The 17,787-nt window shown below is 36.5% G+C and overlaps 1 protein-coding gene across 1 annotated transcript in view; it reads right to left on the bottom strand.

Annotated features, from left to right (window-relative positions):
- The window catches only part of CACNA2D1 (calcium voltage-gated channel auxiliary subunit alpha2delta 1), a 532,663-nt gene that overhangs the window by 388,472 nt on the left and 126,404 nt on the right, over positions 1-17,787 (bottom strand). The window contains exon 3 of the mRNA XM_052638827.1: positions 42-158. Within this exon, the coding sequence (XP_052494787.1) occupies positions 42-158 (117 nt within the window). The remainder of the gene's footprint in view (positions 1-41; positions 159-17,787) is intronic.

The following is a 17,787-nucleotide window of genomic DNA, read 5'->3' as shown; positions in this document are numbered from 1 at the left end:
AATATAGAATAATAAAATGAGTAGATACAATTTAAACTCACCACCAGGGCTTTAGATCTGTTGCTCAGAAGTTTTTCAATATCCCTGGCTGCAATTTCCACCAGCTGGCGTGCATTATTTGGCTCCACAGTATACAAATCTTGGTATTTCTCATAAATCTGTATGTAGAGGAAATAAAATTAGTAAGAACAATAATTGCTTATTTGGTTTCTGTCCTCTCATTAGAATGTATTTAAAACCATAAACAACTGATAAGAAAGACAAACCTGTTCCTTGCTTCATCTTCATCTTTTTAGAGTTCCAATGTGTTCAAAATATATATATATACATATACATGTATACATACATATACATATATTTATTTACATATACATATGTGCATATATGTGTGTATATACATATATATACATTTACATATGTTGATATATATATAAAGATCAATTAACTGTAAGACCACAAGCTCACCAAAACAGTATATCATGTTAAAAGGTTGTAAAACATCTTGTAACACAACAATTTGTGTGTGCAATTTTGCAAATTAAAGTTGTACCTCCAACCTCAAAGTGAAAAATTGAAAGTGAAAGTCGTATCCAACTCTTTGCCACCCCATGGACTATATAGTCCATGGAATTCTCCAGGCCAGAATACTGGAGTAGGTAGCTGTTCCCTTCTCCAGGGTATCTTTCTGACCCAGGAATTGAACTGGGGTATCCTGCATTGCAGGCAGATTCTTTACCAGCAACCTGGTATTTACTGCCTTCAGCGTTTTAAAGAAACAGGGAGGTTATTCTAGAAAATAGAAGAATTTAAGCATGGGACATCAAAACTGGAGGATGTGTGCACTGAACAAAAGTCGGGACAAGTGAATAAGATACTGCACTGAGGGAGACTCTCACCTTTTGCATCACTGAAGCTAAGATGTATGCTACTAAGCAGGCTTATAACCAAAAAGAGAAACACAGTGAATGAAGACCTTCCCCTCCTCAGGTTCATCCTGGTGGCACAGGGAGCTTCACATTTCACAGTGAAGAACAAGGTCACCGAGGTCTACATTAAAATTTGGTTGAAGCTGTAATAGTATAAGCATTTATATTATGAAACTGAATTTTTTTTAAAACTCACTGAATAAGACTATATTGGAAGTAACCTAGACAGCAAGAGAAAACAATTACATTTCTGGCTCACATCAGTATTTATGGAAGGATTTCCCTAGAGTAGCGTAAGATGCACCTGGTTTATCAAGCGTGTATACTCCTGGCAGGAAATAAAGATTAAAAGAAAAGTGGAGGGGGGGGTCAGGGAGGAGCACAAAGACAGTGACCTTGTCTGTGGCTGAAGGGCTGGGCTGAAAAGGAAATCCCTTATTCATCCAACAGATGGGTTGCACATGCATGACTAAACCATCTTCAAAGCCAGGGATTGGCAGGTTTTCACTGTCTTATGAGAAGTGAATCCAGGCACAAGCAGGAACCAGTTCAACCCTGCTTTTCACTGGCATAATGCCAGCATTCTGGTTACTACCAACAGGTTCTACAGCTTGGTCCCAGCTGACCCATGGATGCTGCTGGTAAACATGGGTTTCAAAAGGAGCAATATACATTGGCTAACATTTATTTTTTGAAGTGTGTTGGTTTCACATGAAGTTTCATAGTTTTAAGTGCTTTAAAATAAGTCAACATTTTAATTAATAAGTTAAAATAATTAACTATAATAAAATTAATTATTTAATAAATATTTTTGAAGATTTAAATCAAACTTCTACTGCTAAAATTGTCATTTTTAAACCATGAGGCTTTTCCTCACACTTTGAATTTTGACCTTGTAGGTTCTCATCCCAATTATTCAAGACACAGAAATTTAGTCATATAAAATCCCACCAGTTAATGTCATTCAAGATTCCTGCACATAACTGGATTTTTTCTACTTTTTACTGATGGACAGATTATTGTGTCCTCTTTTTAAAGACCCAGGTTACCCATGAAGGACTCCCTCCAGTCCAAAGCTATCTCTTTTGTTTCAGCCTAAGACCTCATCCAGGAACATGAACTCCTAAACAGATTGATTTGAGGTACAAACAGATAAAACTCAAAATCACTTTAATTGATCAAGGATATTTAGTTCTTTGCAGAAAAACCAATATGACTAATTGCTGTGAAAGGCAGGTGTGCTTTGTATCATGAATATATTGTTCATTTATGTATAAAGTCTAACCTCCTTCCTGTGGTATTCAGACTCTAATAGAATTGAAAGTTGGTAAAGATTAGTTCAGAACACAGTCTCTACTTCATATTATGTACTACAGCTAATGGCAATTATAGTCACTATCTAGGTATGTCAGACATATTAAATGCTATAAAGGATGAATGAATTATAAGTAAGAAAAAACTAGTTCAAGTATATATATATATTTTTTCTCAAACAGAGAATATTATCTCAAGTTCAACTTATACAGTAATTTTTAAAAGCTTAGGAAATAAAAAATAAGATCCAGAATGCAAATAAACTTTAATAACTAAAGTCAAGGAAGCTTAAGTCTAGAGTCCCAATGTAAATGCCCTGCCATACATTTTTAGGTATAATACCACATTTCAAATGTTCTCATTGTAACAAAACATGAATTAGAATCATGTAACAGACACCATCAAAAGAAGTGGACTTTGCTTCTGGTTTCAAAGAATGTAATCTTGTTTTTGTTGTTGCATGAGATATTGCAATGGCTCTCAAACAGAGAGAGCCTGGTGCATGTTTAGTGAACAATTTTCAGAGTAGAAGGTTTCACATGGATTTTTAAGATATTATATTTCCATAACTTACAGGTATTTACAATTCCTTCCACCACTAAAATAAACCACATTTCTATAATATTTAACATGCTAACTTGAATATTTTAAAGTATCTTAAACATCTTTTTTTCTTCTTCCTAGTTTTTTCTTTTCCTTTATAAAAAAATAATTATCTGCTTTACCACTTTATCCAATGTCTTTCCTGACAGAAAAACAGCATGATGGGAATAACATGAGTTTCTGGCACCAGACAGAGCTACATTCAAATCACATGTCAGCTCCTCACATGCTATGTGACACTGGCTTCTGTTTCTTCTACTAGAAAGAATGGAGCACATAAAGAGAATTCAAGACAGGATCATTTTCCTCCTGACCGATAACACTAACATGCTTTTAATTTTTTCCATAGTTCAAACCTTCATACTGCTACCCTTGACACTAGTCTTGAAAAAAAGAATATTTGTCATCTTGTACATTCTTTCCTTCTCATCATCTTAACTAGCTGGTTTTAATATTCTTTCACTACAAAACTCACAGGCCAAGATTTGCTGTGATAACAGAAACCATGGTTTCCCTACCTTTTTCACTGAAAATGTCTATTGAGTCTCTTTAAGCCATGGTTCAGCGATAATTTTCAGAATAATACATTTAAAAATAACTCACCTGTAATTATCTAAAAAGTAACATCACTCACTGACACAATCTCTAAATAAACATAACTAATGAAATGTTTCAGAAATCATAATATTAGTATCATACCATGGAATTATACCATGAAATACAGTAATTCCCCTACATATAAATGAACTCCCTTCTGAGAGCATGTTCATAAGTCCAAATAGCTCGTAAGTCCAACTAGCTCGTAAGCCCAACAAAGTTAGCGAAGGTACCCAACTAACACAATCGGCTACATACTGCTGCTTTTACATTTGCTTTCAGGTATCCTGGGCTTGAAATAAAGATACTGTACTACTGTACTATACTATAAAGTACACAAAAGCACAAACACCTAGAGAGGATGCATGCATGGAATGAAGGATTTCACACATGTGAATTAAGGTGATTCAATCTCATGTGACTGAACATGAGAATGCACTTTTGCATCTTTGAAAGTTTCATCTCGCAGGTTCATATGTAGGCTGCGCTGTGCTTAGTCCCTCAGTCCTGTCCAACTCTTTGCGACCCCGTGGACTGTAGTCTACCAGGCTCCTCCGTCCATTGAATTTTCCAGGCAAGAGTACTGGAGTGGGTTGCTGTTTCCTTCTCCAGGGCATCTTTCCAACCCAGGGATCAAACCTGGATCTCCCACATTGCTGGCAGACACTTTACCATCTGAGCCACCCAGGAAGCCAAAATCGTCCATGACTTTCAATTAATCATTTTATTACTGGGAACAGTGGGTGTCAGGCTTCAGAATGTAAGCATGGAGACACTTTAAGTCCCATTTCACATTGCTCAGGAGCAAACCACTCCCCAGAGCAGAAGGAAATGAAATCCTAATGTATCATAGTTACACAAAGGGAATCTGAATGCCACTCTCTATCTGGGACATCTCTTTATTTCAGCAGGATGTGCAGAAATATTCATAGCAAAGCCTCTTGGGATGAACAAATAAGGAAGCTGGAAATTAAGGATAATAATCTCTTCTAGGAGATGACCTTGGTATGAGTTCAAGGGGATCCGAACGCAGACTGAATGGTCAGTGGGAAGCAGAGGTCCAGCTGAAGAATATTGGTGAAAACTATCTGGAAAGATTGACCATGTTCTTAGTACCAATAACATTAATATTCATGTCAACACAACAAAAGACAGTAAATACATCAGATATCTTATCATGTCAGTTTCCCTTGTACCCAGAGGCCCAGGAGAAAAGTCAAGAAAATCAGAGAATACTGAAAGGGAGTTGGAACTCTGAATTAACTGAATATAAAACTGATCACAAAAGACTGTTTTAAACTGAAAGAGCCTAACCTTGAAATTGTGAGAATAATTTTTCCCCCATTCTGGGAGAAAGAATGGCAGCTCAGTTAAGTCTTTGTTGGCAGTAAGTTAAGTTCCCTAAAGATAAACATAGTCAAATGTCTGCATAGTAAATCAAAATATGTACATTTTGATAGCTCCTTCAATAGTTGTACATTTACTTCCCTCCATTGGAACTTGTCCTGGACAAGCCATCAAGACCTCTGCCATCTTTCTGAGGGAAGTATTCCCTTGGAAGTCACTGATGAAACAGGAGCCAGGGGAGTTTCCTTACAAATGGGTAGCAATATTTTAATGTAAGACCTTGCCATTGGCCCCTGTCTAATAGCATCAGGACATATCAGACCTAAAAAATATAAATAAATAAAAACAAAGGAGAAAAGGAAAGATATATTCATTTGAATGCAGAGTTCCAAAGAGTAGCAAGGATAGATAAGAAAGCCTTACTCAGTGATCAATGAAAAGAAATAGAGGAAAACAACAGAATGGGAAAGACCAGAGATCTCTTCAAGACAATTAGAGATACAAAGAGAACAATTCATGCAAACATGGGCACAATAAAGGACAGAAATGGTATGGACCTACAGAAGCAGAAAATATTAAGAAGAGGTGGCAAGAATACACAGAACAATACAAAAAAGATCTCTGTGACTCAGATAATCACAATGTTGTGATCACTCATCTAGAGCAAAACATTCTAGAATGAGAAGTCAAGTGGGCCTTAGGAAGCATCACTATGAACAAAGCTAGTGGAAGTGACAGAATCCCAGTTGAGCTGTTTCAAATTCTCAAAGATGATGCTATTAAAGTGCAGCACTCAATATGCCAGCAAATTTGGAAAACTCAGCAGTGACCACAGGACTGGAAAAGGTCAGTTTTCATTCCAATCCCAAAGAAAGGCAATGCCAAACAATGCTCAAACTACTGCACAACTGCACTCATCTCACTCGCTAGTAATGTTCAAAATTCTCCAAGCCAGGTTTCAGCAATACGTGAACCATGAACTTTCAGATGTTCAAGCTGGTTTTAGAAAAGGCAGAGGAACCAGAGATCAAATAGCCAATATCTGCTGGATCATGGAAAAAGCAAGAGAGTTCCAGAAAAACATCTATTTCTGTTTTATTGACTATGCCAAAGCCTTTGACTGTGTGGATCACAATAAACTATGGAAAATTCTGAAAGAGATGGGAATGCCACACCACCTTGCCTGCCTCCTGAGAAATCTGTATCCAGGTCAAGAAGCAACAGTTACAACCAGACATGGAACAACAGACTGGTACCACATTGGAAAAGGAGTACATCAAGGCTATATATTGTCACCCTGCTTTTTTAACTTATATGCAGAGTACATCATGTGAAATGCTGGGCTGGATGAAACATAAGCTGGAATCAAGATTGCCGGGAGAAATATCAGTAACCTCAGATATGTAGATGACGCCACTATTACGGCAGAAAGTGAAGAGGAACTAAAGAACCTCTTGATGAAAATGAAAGAGAAGAGTGAAAAGGTTGGCTTAAAACTCAACATTCAAAAAATGAAGATCATGACATCTGGTCCCATCACTTCATGGCAAATAGATGGGGCAACAGTAGAAACAGTGACAGACTTTATTTTCTTGGGCTCCAAAATCCACTTTCTCTTTTCACTTTCATGCACTGGAGAAGAAAATGGCAACCCACTCCAGTGTTCTTGCCTGGAGAATCCCAGGGATGGCAGAGCCTGGTGGGCTGCCGTCTATGGGGTTGCACAGAGTCAGACACGACTGAAGAGACTTAGCAGCAGCAGCAGCATGGTATGTAAAGTAATGACTTCCCAAAGATAAACACATCCTTATCTCTAGAACCTGTGAATATTTTGTTACATGGCAAAGAGGAATTAATTTTGTAGATGAAGTTTTGGTAATCAGTTGCATTTAAAGAGATTATCCTGGATTGTCCTGGAGAGTCCAATGTGTTCACAAAGATCCTTAAAAACAGAAGAGGAAAACGCAACCATGCAAGAGAAAAGCAAATGGATGATAACGTGAGAAGAAATTATCATGTGTTGCTGGCTTTGAAGGGTGAGGAAAATGGACCATGAGGCAAGGAAAGGACTTCTCATCCACAGCATTGTTAAGATAATAAATGTGTTATGTCAATAAATTTAGAGTAATTTGTCACACTCACAATAGAAAATGAACACAATGAGTTAGCAGTGGAGACAATGCTCAGCCTCAGGGGCTGTCTTGGCTCTAGACCTTCCCTCCCACTGCCCAAACTATCTTCCAAACGCCTTCAATTCTTGCTGAAAACCAGACTCTTCCTGAGTTCGCTTAAATGTGGTACCGTTATATTTCTTTTACATGTAGTTCTACAATAAATTCCCCAAGTGATTCACTCTACAAAAACTAAAAATGCTAAGAAGTATTTTTCTAAGTTGCGATTAACATTGTTTATTAAATACACTTTGAATGTCCATTTCATTAGTCATAAGACTCTCTTCACTGAAGAGAAATGAAGAGTCTTCATTTCACTGAAATGAAAAAATAAGCTCTACTGTGAAAATTGTACAGTTTCCATTAGACTTTATGAAATAATGAAGCTATCTCAGGACTCCCATTATAGCCTTCATAATTGTTTAGGAGCTTGAAAAGAAATATTAGAAAGAGGAGAAAAAATATAAAGAATAGATGACACACACTGTACAAAAACATATATGAATTAGGTGAATAAATGTGATTCTACCTCATAATAATGAAAGGTGGGGGTAAGAGAAAAAGTTAGAATATACACCCCACCATCATTCTAATTTCACTATCTTTATTGACTAAATTCATATATCTTCAATACTGATGCAGGCAGGAAAAGAGGTTCACTACCCCCTCGACGGCTTTAGATAATCATAAAATCAATTTCATTTACTTTTAGTTGAATTCTGCAGTTTGGGATTTTTTTTTTCCCTTTGTAATAGTGTTCTGTGGGCTTCTGAATTACCTGTTTCCTAACAACTTAAGAACATCTTGTTTCTTAAAAGATGCAGTAAAACAAAAGTATGATATAATTGTTTTTCTTGGTCACTCTCAAAGATGAAAGTTCCCTTGAGAAATTTTTACAATTCAAAGGTACAGTCTTCCTTTAAATCTATTATAAATCTCATCATCATCTAAGCTGGTCAGCAGAGAGAGACATTAAGATATGTGAAGAGTCCTTCATCTAAGGTAAAGAGTAACTACTGACACCAAATCTGAATTGATGTTGGAATATATTTTATCAAAACCAAACAAAACCTTCTTCCTTCCTCCATTGAAAACCAGCTGAATTTTAAAAGGTGAAGTATGCCAAAAAAAATATGATTTCCTAATTAACCCCCTAAACTATTCAAACTCTTCCCTCTTGATTTAAAAAGCAAATAGTGCAATCTCGAACAAAAGTCAAGCTTTTAAAATGTGTTGCATCAGCTAACACAACTGGGTAAAAAAAATGAATGCCAACATCAACTGTATATTAATCCAATAGCATTTGCATAAAATTATGAAGATGTAAGCATTCATAAGATGAAAGAATATGTTAATATCATTAAAAGAATCAGATTTGATTGTCTACAACTTCATTTTAAGTAAATTACAGTTCCTTTTTTCTTTCGATAACCTAGTTTTCTGAAATAGGATACTGCCTTTGAAATTTTTACAGCTTCAGTTCTCTGTATTTTTGCTCCCTTTGAGCATATGCAAACATCATTAACATGTAAGTATCATGTTTATTATGTATTTCTTACTTCTTTTAGTCACAATGTTAGTATCAAGAGGACAGATTTTTGTCCATTTTGTTCACTGGTTCAGCCCAGCACATAGTATAGTGCCTGGCATATAGCAGGCACTCAATAAATACTGATGACATGAATCAGTGAATGGACACTGATACTGCCACTATGTCAGGCTTTTCTAACAATGTGAATGCTTATTTAACAAAGTCTTCCTTATATTTTAAAAATGCATATCTATTTTGAACCCCCCAAAAAGGCTACATAAGGTGTTTTGCAGTTATATAATGAAATAAAAACAACACCTAAATGATAATAAATCACCTAAATGATAAAAACACCTAAATGACAAATAAGGTATTGATCAATATGAGGAAGAGTATTATTACAATTCCATTGAAGAGGTACAGAAAATTTGGCTATCAAAATTCAAAGAAAAGATTACATGGATTGTGACAGTCAAAAGATGGTATTACAGCCATGTTTTAGAGGAAATATGCATTAATAGGAAAGAAAGATATCCGAATGAATGTGATGTAAGGAATTATTGGACAATATTGAAAGGCAAACTGGAACACTATAAGGAAAAGCTTTAAAATTCAGGATATTGGTTTGTATTTTACTGTGTAGTCAAGTCCAAGCTATTTTAAACTGATTCCTAGAACGTCTAGTGCCCATTATAACAATTCATACATAGGAAGAATTCATAGGCTTATTTATTATAAACATGATCCAAATACTTATACATACATGTGTATATAAACATTCATGTTAATCATGTACATACACACACATATGGATAAATACACATATACAATACGTCGTGTTCTCACTTCTACCGTGCATGTTTTTCCTGTCATAATTACATCAAACAGGTGCTCTACAATCAGACACCAGAGTTTGATAATATTTTCCCTACTTCTGATATTCGTTCCATTTGATACGACACAGTGTCTTAGCTGGGACAGGAACACATTTCAACTGGGACATTACTTTGAGGAAGAATATTAAGAAAGAAGTCAGAGTTAGTGACTCTTCTACAGCATACACTCCTTCTTGCCCTAATTCCTAGTAACAAGAATTTTATGGTGACACTTTTGAGCAATATATTTAAAAACGTAAGAAAGACTAGAATAAGTAACAACCATAAATATGCCTGTTCACCTTCTCCATACTACACATAGGAATAGGTGACTATTTTCAACAAAAAATACAAGTGAAATACTAGGGGTCGTTTCTGGAATAAGGAAAACAACTCTAACAAAGACTGAGATGAGCATGAAAAAGATCCGGATCAAGAATTCTTCAGCTTTTAGGTTGGAGACATCGCCCACATATGGTAAGTTTTAAGTTTCTCTTAGAATACTTAAAATTAAAACAAGAAAAATATTAAGATATGTATAAAACCTACCTACTTAAGTCTTGTTTGTTTTTGATTCCAGAAATAACTTGTTAAACTATTCTGTTTCCCTTTGAATGTCTGGAGGTATATACGAATTGTGTATGTGTTCTGACCAGAAAATTCAAATGTAATTAAAAGAGAATATATTAGATTTTATAAAAACTAAATTTAAAAAATAATTAACCATAGGCTGAGTGAGAGGCTCTTTTAATATCCCTAACCTTAAACGACCTAAATTCATTTCACTGCCAACAAAAGAATTTTGAAGAGGAGCAGAGTTTAATTTGCCCTTAAACATAATACTTTATTAACAAACAGCTTTTGGAAAGTAAAACTGCTGGCCAGAGATGCTGAGATCCAATTTTTACAACTTTATATTCATTTAAAGAATTCTGGGAGATTTCTCCCTGCCTTAAATTCTTCAGTCCTTCTAGAGCGGTTTTGCAAACTCAGCACTGCACCCTGGACATTTTTACTAAATAAGTCTGTTGCGGGGTGGCGTCCTGTGCATTATGGGCTGTTTAGTAGCATCCTCAGTCTCCACACTAGATGCCTATAGCACTCACCCCTCCCCCGCCCCTGGCTATGACAATCACAAATGTTTCCAAGCATTGACAAATGTCTCCTGGGGGACAAAACTGCCCCTGGCTGAGAACCACTGCTCTAGATATAAAGACATTACTGACAGCCGTCTTTAGGGGGAAAAAAGGTAGCAGCAGTAGCTCTGTGTTGCATATTCAGTGTGCAGCAGTAAATCATTGTCTTTTATACCATTCATCTTCATTCTGGAGAAGAAGCCAACACTTGGCTACAACACTTATGAGCTTTTAGTTTTCCTCTCTTTGTGCAGCTCATAGACAAGCAAAGAACACAACTACTATACATTACTCTCTCTGTAATTATTATTACCAAGTCATTTGACTGCTATGTGGAGAAACAATAACAAATCATTCATCCTTCAAGTACAGCATAATTTAAAGTATTAATTACTGACTGACAATGGAACAGGTTTGTAAGGTAGAAAACATCTGTAATAATCCTTCACTGTTCATGTGTGTGAAACAACAGTACTTGAAAATCTGTTAATAAAATATTGAAAGTCACTTTAAGATTAGAAATTCCCTTAACTGTATTCTGTATCTTTGAAAATGAAGGTAATTAACTACAGTCTTAAAAAAAGAAAATAGTGTCTTACTTTAAAATTTCCAATACTTAGTTGGGTAAAGGGGGTCCACAATCTCTACTGATAATATAGTCTATAGTCAAATAGAGTTCTTTCTCCTAAGAGAAAAAAAGTGTTTCACTCCTAAAATCGTAATAATCTCAGGTTGCTGACATGCAATGGTAACTGATTTAATTACAACACGTCATCATTGAGGAAATAAGGCAAATCTACATAAAACCAGGACATATGAAACAAAAATAAATAGCTTTGCTTAAAAAGTAATTATATTACCTTTATAATCATTATACTGCCTTTATAAAGTAATTATAAATATATAAAGTATATTGCTTTTACAAAGTAATACAAAGCTACATTTTTAAAAGTAATAAGAATTTAACTTCTTCACAGCATCTACTATTGTTTCCACATCTCATGTTACTTTTCCTTTTACCCCTGTAATATTTCTATAAGCAAGGGAGAATATTACTATCTGCCTCACTGGACAAGCAGGAAAAGAGAAATCTAGCATCATGCTACTACTTAACAGACGGAGAGCAGAGAAGAAGATTCCCCAGTCCTGTTGTTGCCTAGTCACAATAACCAATGATTGATTGTATTCTGATTCTAGAAAATATTTTATTTACATAAAGATGACATGACCACAGTGTCAGAGCATCAGTCTGTTAATCCCGTAAGTAACTAATGAAAATAAATTTTTCACTTAAAACAGTTATGTAAATACTAACTTAATTAAGAGTTCTGAATGTTCAATATTTAGACACATTTCATATTTACATTTTTGAGAGCATATTAAAATATGAAAATATTAATTTCAACATAACTTTAAATCACAAAATCATAACAGTGAATCAAAAGCCAGGAAATTCTATGATAATGCCTTTGCAGCCTGAGTCTACTTCAATAATAAACTTCCAGGAAAAATTAATCAGTAAGCTTCTTAAATGTGTTTGCACATTCTAGCCTAACATGTTAGAAATCCAGACAGAATTTACTTTTAAGAAGTATGTCGTATAAAAACAATGTGACAAGCATCATTTCAACTCTCTTAGATAACAAGAGGAACACAATAGTGTCTGTCAACAAAAAGTTGGATTTCCCTAACATCGTTCATTATAAGAAGACACAACACATTAGAACAGAAATAGAGGGGAAGTAGAGAGGAGTGTCCGATAATGGGGTAAAAATTTCAAAACGTACATATTGTTAACACTAGAGGAACAGCCACTGTACCTTACACTGACATAAGAGTCTGGGAGGCTTATAAAGCATCAAGTAAAGCTGCAAGAAAGACCAACATTATACGTTGGGGAGAAGAAATGCACAGGGAAGAAAAGGTAGCCTGGAATTCCTGTGATGTTCAAAGGCTAAAACGCCTCTCCTTTGAGCCATGGGGAGCAGAAGACACTGAGCAAGTTAGCCTTTACTGTTCCTGGGCCCCAGAGCTAGGACTAGGGTGAGACAACAAAATTTCAGGAGCCACTCACTCACTCTGAAGATCGTACAAGCTCTAGACTCTCAGGATGAGTGAGCCTCCCTAAATTCCCCACCCTGAGTGCATCATGTGCCCCATCTTGTTCCAGATTCTGCAAATCCCCCATCCCCACCCAGTCCCTGCCAGAAAAGACAGACCTTGTCATGAGGAGAAACTCTACCTCTTCCAAAATGCACCCTTCACACCTGCTTTCTAATACCAAATGTGTTCTGCTCAGGGATTAAAGTGAGTAAACAAAGACTTTTAAATAAGCAAGTGTAAGTGGTAACTATCAATCCCTTCCTTGGACTCCTAAAGGCAAAAGTAGAGGTGTGAAGAAAACTTTGCACAAAGGAGACAACAAAACTCCTGGATGACTGTGATTTACTTTACTGTTGGTGTTTGCTTTCCCCCAGGCAGAGGCAGTCAAGTGCAACAACTGAACATTTCTGACAGACAGCAGATTTCGCGTTCGTTTTAATATAATATTTTGTGGATTCAGAATCCCATCTTATAAAATCAACAATGGTTTCTAATCAATTTATTTTTAGAAATCTTTTAAATAAACCAAAATGTATTGTTATATAGCCAATTCATTTAGAATATCTGATCATTTAGATACTGGTTGAAATTTAGCTACACTTTTATCATTAAATGTTTTCTCAAATGAAATTCATTATTAAGTTTATTACATATTAAGTATTACTAAATTATCTTTAATATTTTACCATTTAAAAATATTAAATTTAATATTTTAATTTTTAATATATACTATCATTAACTATAGTATTAAATTATATATTACACAATGTTGAATGTTATTAAAGTATTAAATGAAAAAATGGTTGCTAGAGAATGTTTTATAAACTTTGTTCCCAAAAATATTAAGACAAAGAATATGCAAAGAATATTAAGACCACTTTTTTAAAATGTCATCTATTTATTAATATATGATTATCAGCTTCATTCACCAGCATGATAGTAAAATGTTTGTGTTTGTGTGTCTGTATATGAGTTTAAAAGTTATAAAATGTCTTCACTTTACTGAAAGAAATTAGAAAAGACATAAATGGAAAGATATCCTGTGTACATGGAAGAATTAATATTGTTAAATGACTATAGCACTGTGAAATGGAGTATTTCACAGTATTCAAATCAATAAACAAGGACATCACAGTCATCAGGAATTCCAGCCCTCAAATGTGAGTTTCTGAGCCCAGGAAGAACAATGCCATTGAGCTGCCACCACTCCTTACAATAAGCAAGGAACTAAGGATAGATATAATAAAATCAAAGGATGCTGACCCTAGATAGATGAGATACATACGAAAGGAATGGTTTCAGTAAGCCCAGACTCTTGTGTCTTCTCATAAACAGAAACGTACTAAATTCCTTAACTTGAGATATCTGGTTTTCCTTAATTAACAATAATCTTTTAATGGTCAAACTACCTGCTTTGTTACAAGTTTCTATAACCTAAATTCTACCTGCACCTCCTCAGAACAGTTCTCTCAAGTTCACCTGAGATGCTGTCTCCTGGTCTTGAATTTCTAAAAAACACCATTAAATAAAACATAACTCTCAACTTTTAATCTAAAAGTCACAATCTGTGACTATTTTTTAACTTAACACTACCCAAAGTAATCTTTAGATTCAACACAATCACCATTAAAATACCAAAGGCATTCTTTACAGAAGCAGAAGAAACAATCATAAAATGTGTGTGGAATCACAAAAGACCTCAAATGGCCAAATCCATTCTGAGAACAAAGAACATAACTAGAAGTATCACACTTTCTGCTTTCAAACTACACTACAAAGCTATGGTAGTGGGAAAAAAAAAAAAAAGTACAGAACTGGCATAAAATACATACACAGACCAGTGAAAGAGAATAAAGAGCCCAGAAGTGAATTCCAGTATTAGTGTTAACCATTCAGTTGAGTTACTTTTTGTGACCCTATGGACTATAACCCACCAGGCTCCTCTGTTCAAGGAATTCTCCAGGCAAGAATACTGGAGTGGGTTGCCATTCCCCTTTCCAGGTGATCTTCCCAACCCAGGGATCCAACATAGGTCTCCTGCACTGCAGGCAGATTCTTTACCATCTGAGCCAACAGGAAGCCCTAAAATTCCAGCACGTACAATCAACTAATATTCAACAAGAGAGCCAAGAATACCCAAGGGAGAAAGGATAGCCTCCTTGATGAATAATGCTGGTAAAACTGGAAAAACACAAGCCCAATACATAAATTGGACACCCATCACATACGACATGCAAAAACTGACTCATAATGGTTCAAAGACTCAAACGTAAGACTTCATACCATAAAAATCCTACAAGAAAACATAGGTGAGAAGCTCACTGATATTCTTTTGGCAGTGATTTTTTGGACAATGCCAAAAGCACAAACAAGTAAAGCAAAATCAACAAATGGTACTGTATCAAATGAAAAAGCTTCTGCAAAGCAAAAACAAAACAATTAACAAAATCAAAAGCTAGTCTACAGAACGGCAGAAAATTGGCAAACAGTCTCAAAATAAGTTAATTAGCAAAATATATAAAAATTAATACAACATAATAATAATAATAAAATGACCCAATGAAAAAAATTAGCCTCAGAAATAGAACCTTCCCCAAAGAGGTCATCAAAATGAGCACAGGCACATGAGAAGATGCCCAACATCACTAATCATCAGGGAATGCAAATAAAAACCACAAGATATCACTTCATATCTGTTACAATGGCTATCATCAAGTAGATGCTGGGAGAAATACCAATAATCTCAGATATGCAGACGACGAGGTCCACTCCATTCTGAAGGAGATCAACCCTGGGATTTCTTTGGAAGGAATGATGCTGAAGCTGAAGCTCCAGTACTTTGGCCACCTCATGAGAAGAGTTGACTCATTGGAAAAGACTCTGATGCTGGGAGGGATTGGGGGCAGGAGAAGAAGGGGACGGCCGAGGATGAGATGGCTGGATGGCATTACTGACTCGATGGATGCGAGTCTGAGTGAACTGCAGGAGATGGTGATGGACAGGGAGGCCAGGCCTGCTGCGATTCATGGGGTCGCAAAGAGTCGGACACGACTGAGCGACTGAACTGAACTGATGTAGATGACACCACCCTTATGGCTGAAACCAAAGAACTAAAGAGCCTCTTGATGAAAGTGAAAGAGGAGAGTGAAAAAAGTTGACTTAAAACTCAACATTCAGAAAATTAAGATCATGGCATCTGGTCCCATTGTTTCATGGGAAATACATGGGGAAACAGTGGAAAAAGTGACAGACTTTATTTTTGCTGGGCTTCAGAATCACTGCAGATGGTGATTGAAGCCATGAAATTAAAAGATGCTTACTCCTTGGAAGGAAAGTTATGACCAACCTAGACAGCACATTAAAAAGCAAAGACATTATTTTGTCAACAATGATCCATCTAGTCAAGGCTATGGTTTCTCCAGTAGTCATGTATGGATGTAAAAGTTGGATTATAAAGAAAGCTGAGTGGCAAAGAATTGATGCTTTTGAACTGTGGTGTTGGAGAAGACTCTTGAGAATCCCTTGGACTGTAAGATCCAACCAGTCCATCCTAAAGGAGATCAGTCCTGAATATTCACTGGAAGGACTGATGCTGAAGCTGAAATTCCAATATTTTGGCCACCTGATGAGAAGAGCTGACTCATTTGAAAAGTCCCTGATGCTGCAAAAGGTTGAAGGCGGGAGGAGAAGGGGACGACAGACGGTTGGATGGATGGCATCACCGACTCAGAGGACATGAGTCTGAGTAAACTCCGGGAGTTGGTGATGGACAAGGAGGCCTGGCATGCTCCAGTCCATACAGTCGCAAATAGTCAGACACAACTGAGCAACTGAACTGAAGTCCTGACACATATTGGTGAAAAGGTAATCTTCATACCCGTGGGGTAGTATGTTAGTTCAAATACTATGGAAAACCATATGGATGGAAGTGTCTCAATAAGTTAAAAATAGATCTACTATATGGTCCAGCAATTCTACTTCTGGGAAGAAACCCAAAGTAAAGAACACAAAAGTTGGATGAGACATATGTACCTTCATGTATACTGCAGCACTATTCATCACAGCCAAGAAATAAAAACAACCCAAATGCCGATGAGTGAATACAAAAGATGTGGTATATAGACAATAAAATATTGTATTTCAAGCCATGAAAAAGGAGGATATTCTGCCATTTTCAACAACATGGATGGATCCTGAGCACATTATATTAAGTGATACAAGCCAGAGAAAGACAAGTACTACAGGGAGATCCAACCAGTCCATCCTAAAGGAAATCAGTACTGAATAGTACTCTTGCCTGGAAACTGGTAGGCTGCAGTCCATGGGGTTGCTAGGAGTCAGACACGACTGAGCGACTTCACTTTCACTTTTCACTTTCATGCATTGGAGAAGGAAATGGCAACCCACTCCAGTGTTCTTGCCTGGAGAAAACCAGGGATGGGGGAGCCTGGTGGGCTGCCATCTATGTGGTTGCACAGAGTCGGACACGACTGAAGCAACTTAGCAGCAGCAGCAGCATCCACTGGAAGGACTGATGCTGAAGTTGAAACTCCAATACTTTGGCCACTTGATGTGAAGAGCTAACTCATTTGAAAAGATCCTGATGCTTGAAAGGCTGAAGGCAGGAGGAGAAGGGGACAACAGACGGTTGGATGGCATCACCGACTCAGTGGACACAGGTGGAATCTCCAAAAATTCAAACATGAGAAGAACCAACACACACACACAGACACACACAGAAGTCACTCAGTTGTGTCTGACTCTTTGCAACCCCATGGACTGTAGCCCACCAGGCTCCTCAGTCTATGGGATTTTCCAGGCATAAATACTGGAGTGGGTCACCGTTTCCTTCTCCAGGGGATCTTCCTGACCCAGGGATCAAACCCGGGTCTCCCGCATCTCAGGCGGACGCTTTACCATCTGAGCCAAACCAACAACAGAGTGTAAACTAGGGGTTACCGGGGGGCAATGGAATACGATTAATAGTCTCTAAGGGTACAAACTAATAACAAGTACTAAAATAATGATGCAGATTTAATGAATGGTTTACTGACCACAGATAGGAACACTGTCCTATAAGTACATAATATGATAAATATTATTAAAATGGCAAGCATACTAAAAAATATAAAGGAGTCAAAGTAACGTAATGAATACCTTCAGTTCAGTTCAGTTCAGTTCAGT

This window comes from Budorcas taxicolor, chromosome 4 (genome assembly GCF_023091745.1).
Source record: "Budorcas taxicolor isolate Tak-1 chromosome 4, Takin1.1, whole genome shotgun sequence".
NCBI classification, from domain to species: Eukaryota; Metazoa; Chordata; class Mammalia; order Artiodactyla; family Bovidae; genus Budorcas; species Budorcas taxicolor.
Note: the sequence above shows the minus strand (reverse complement) of the source record. Positions and strands in the feature narration are given on the sequence as shown.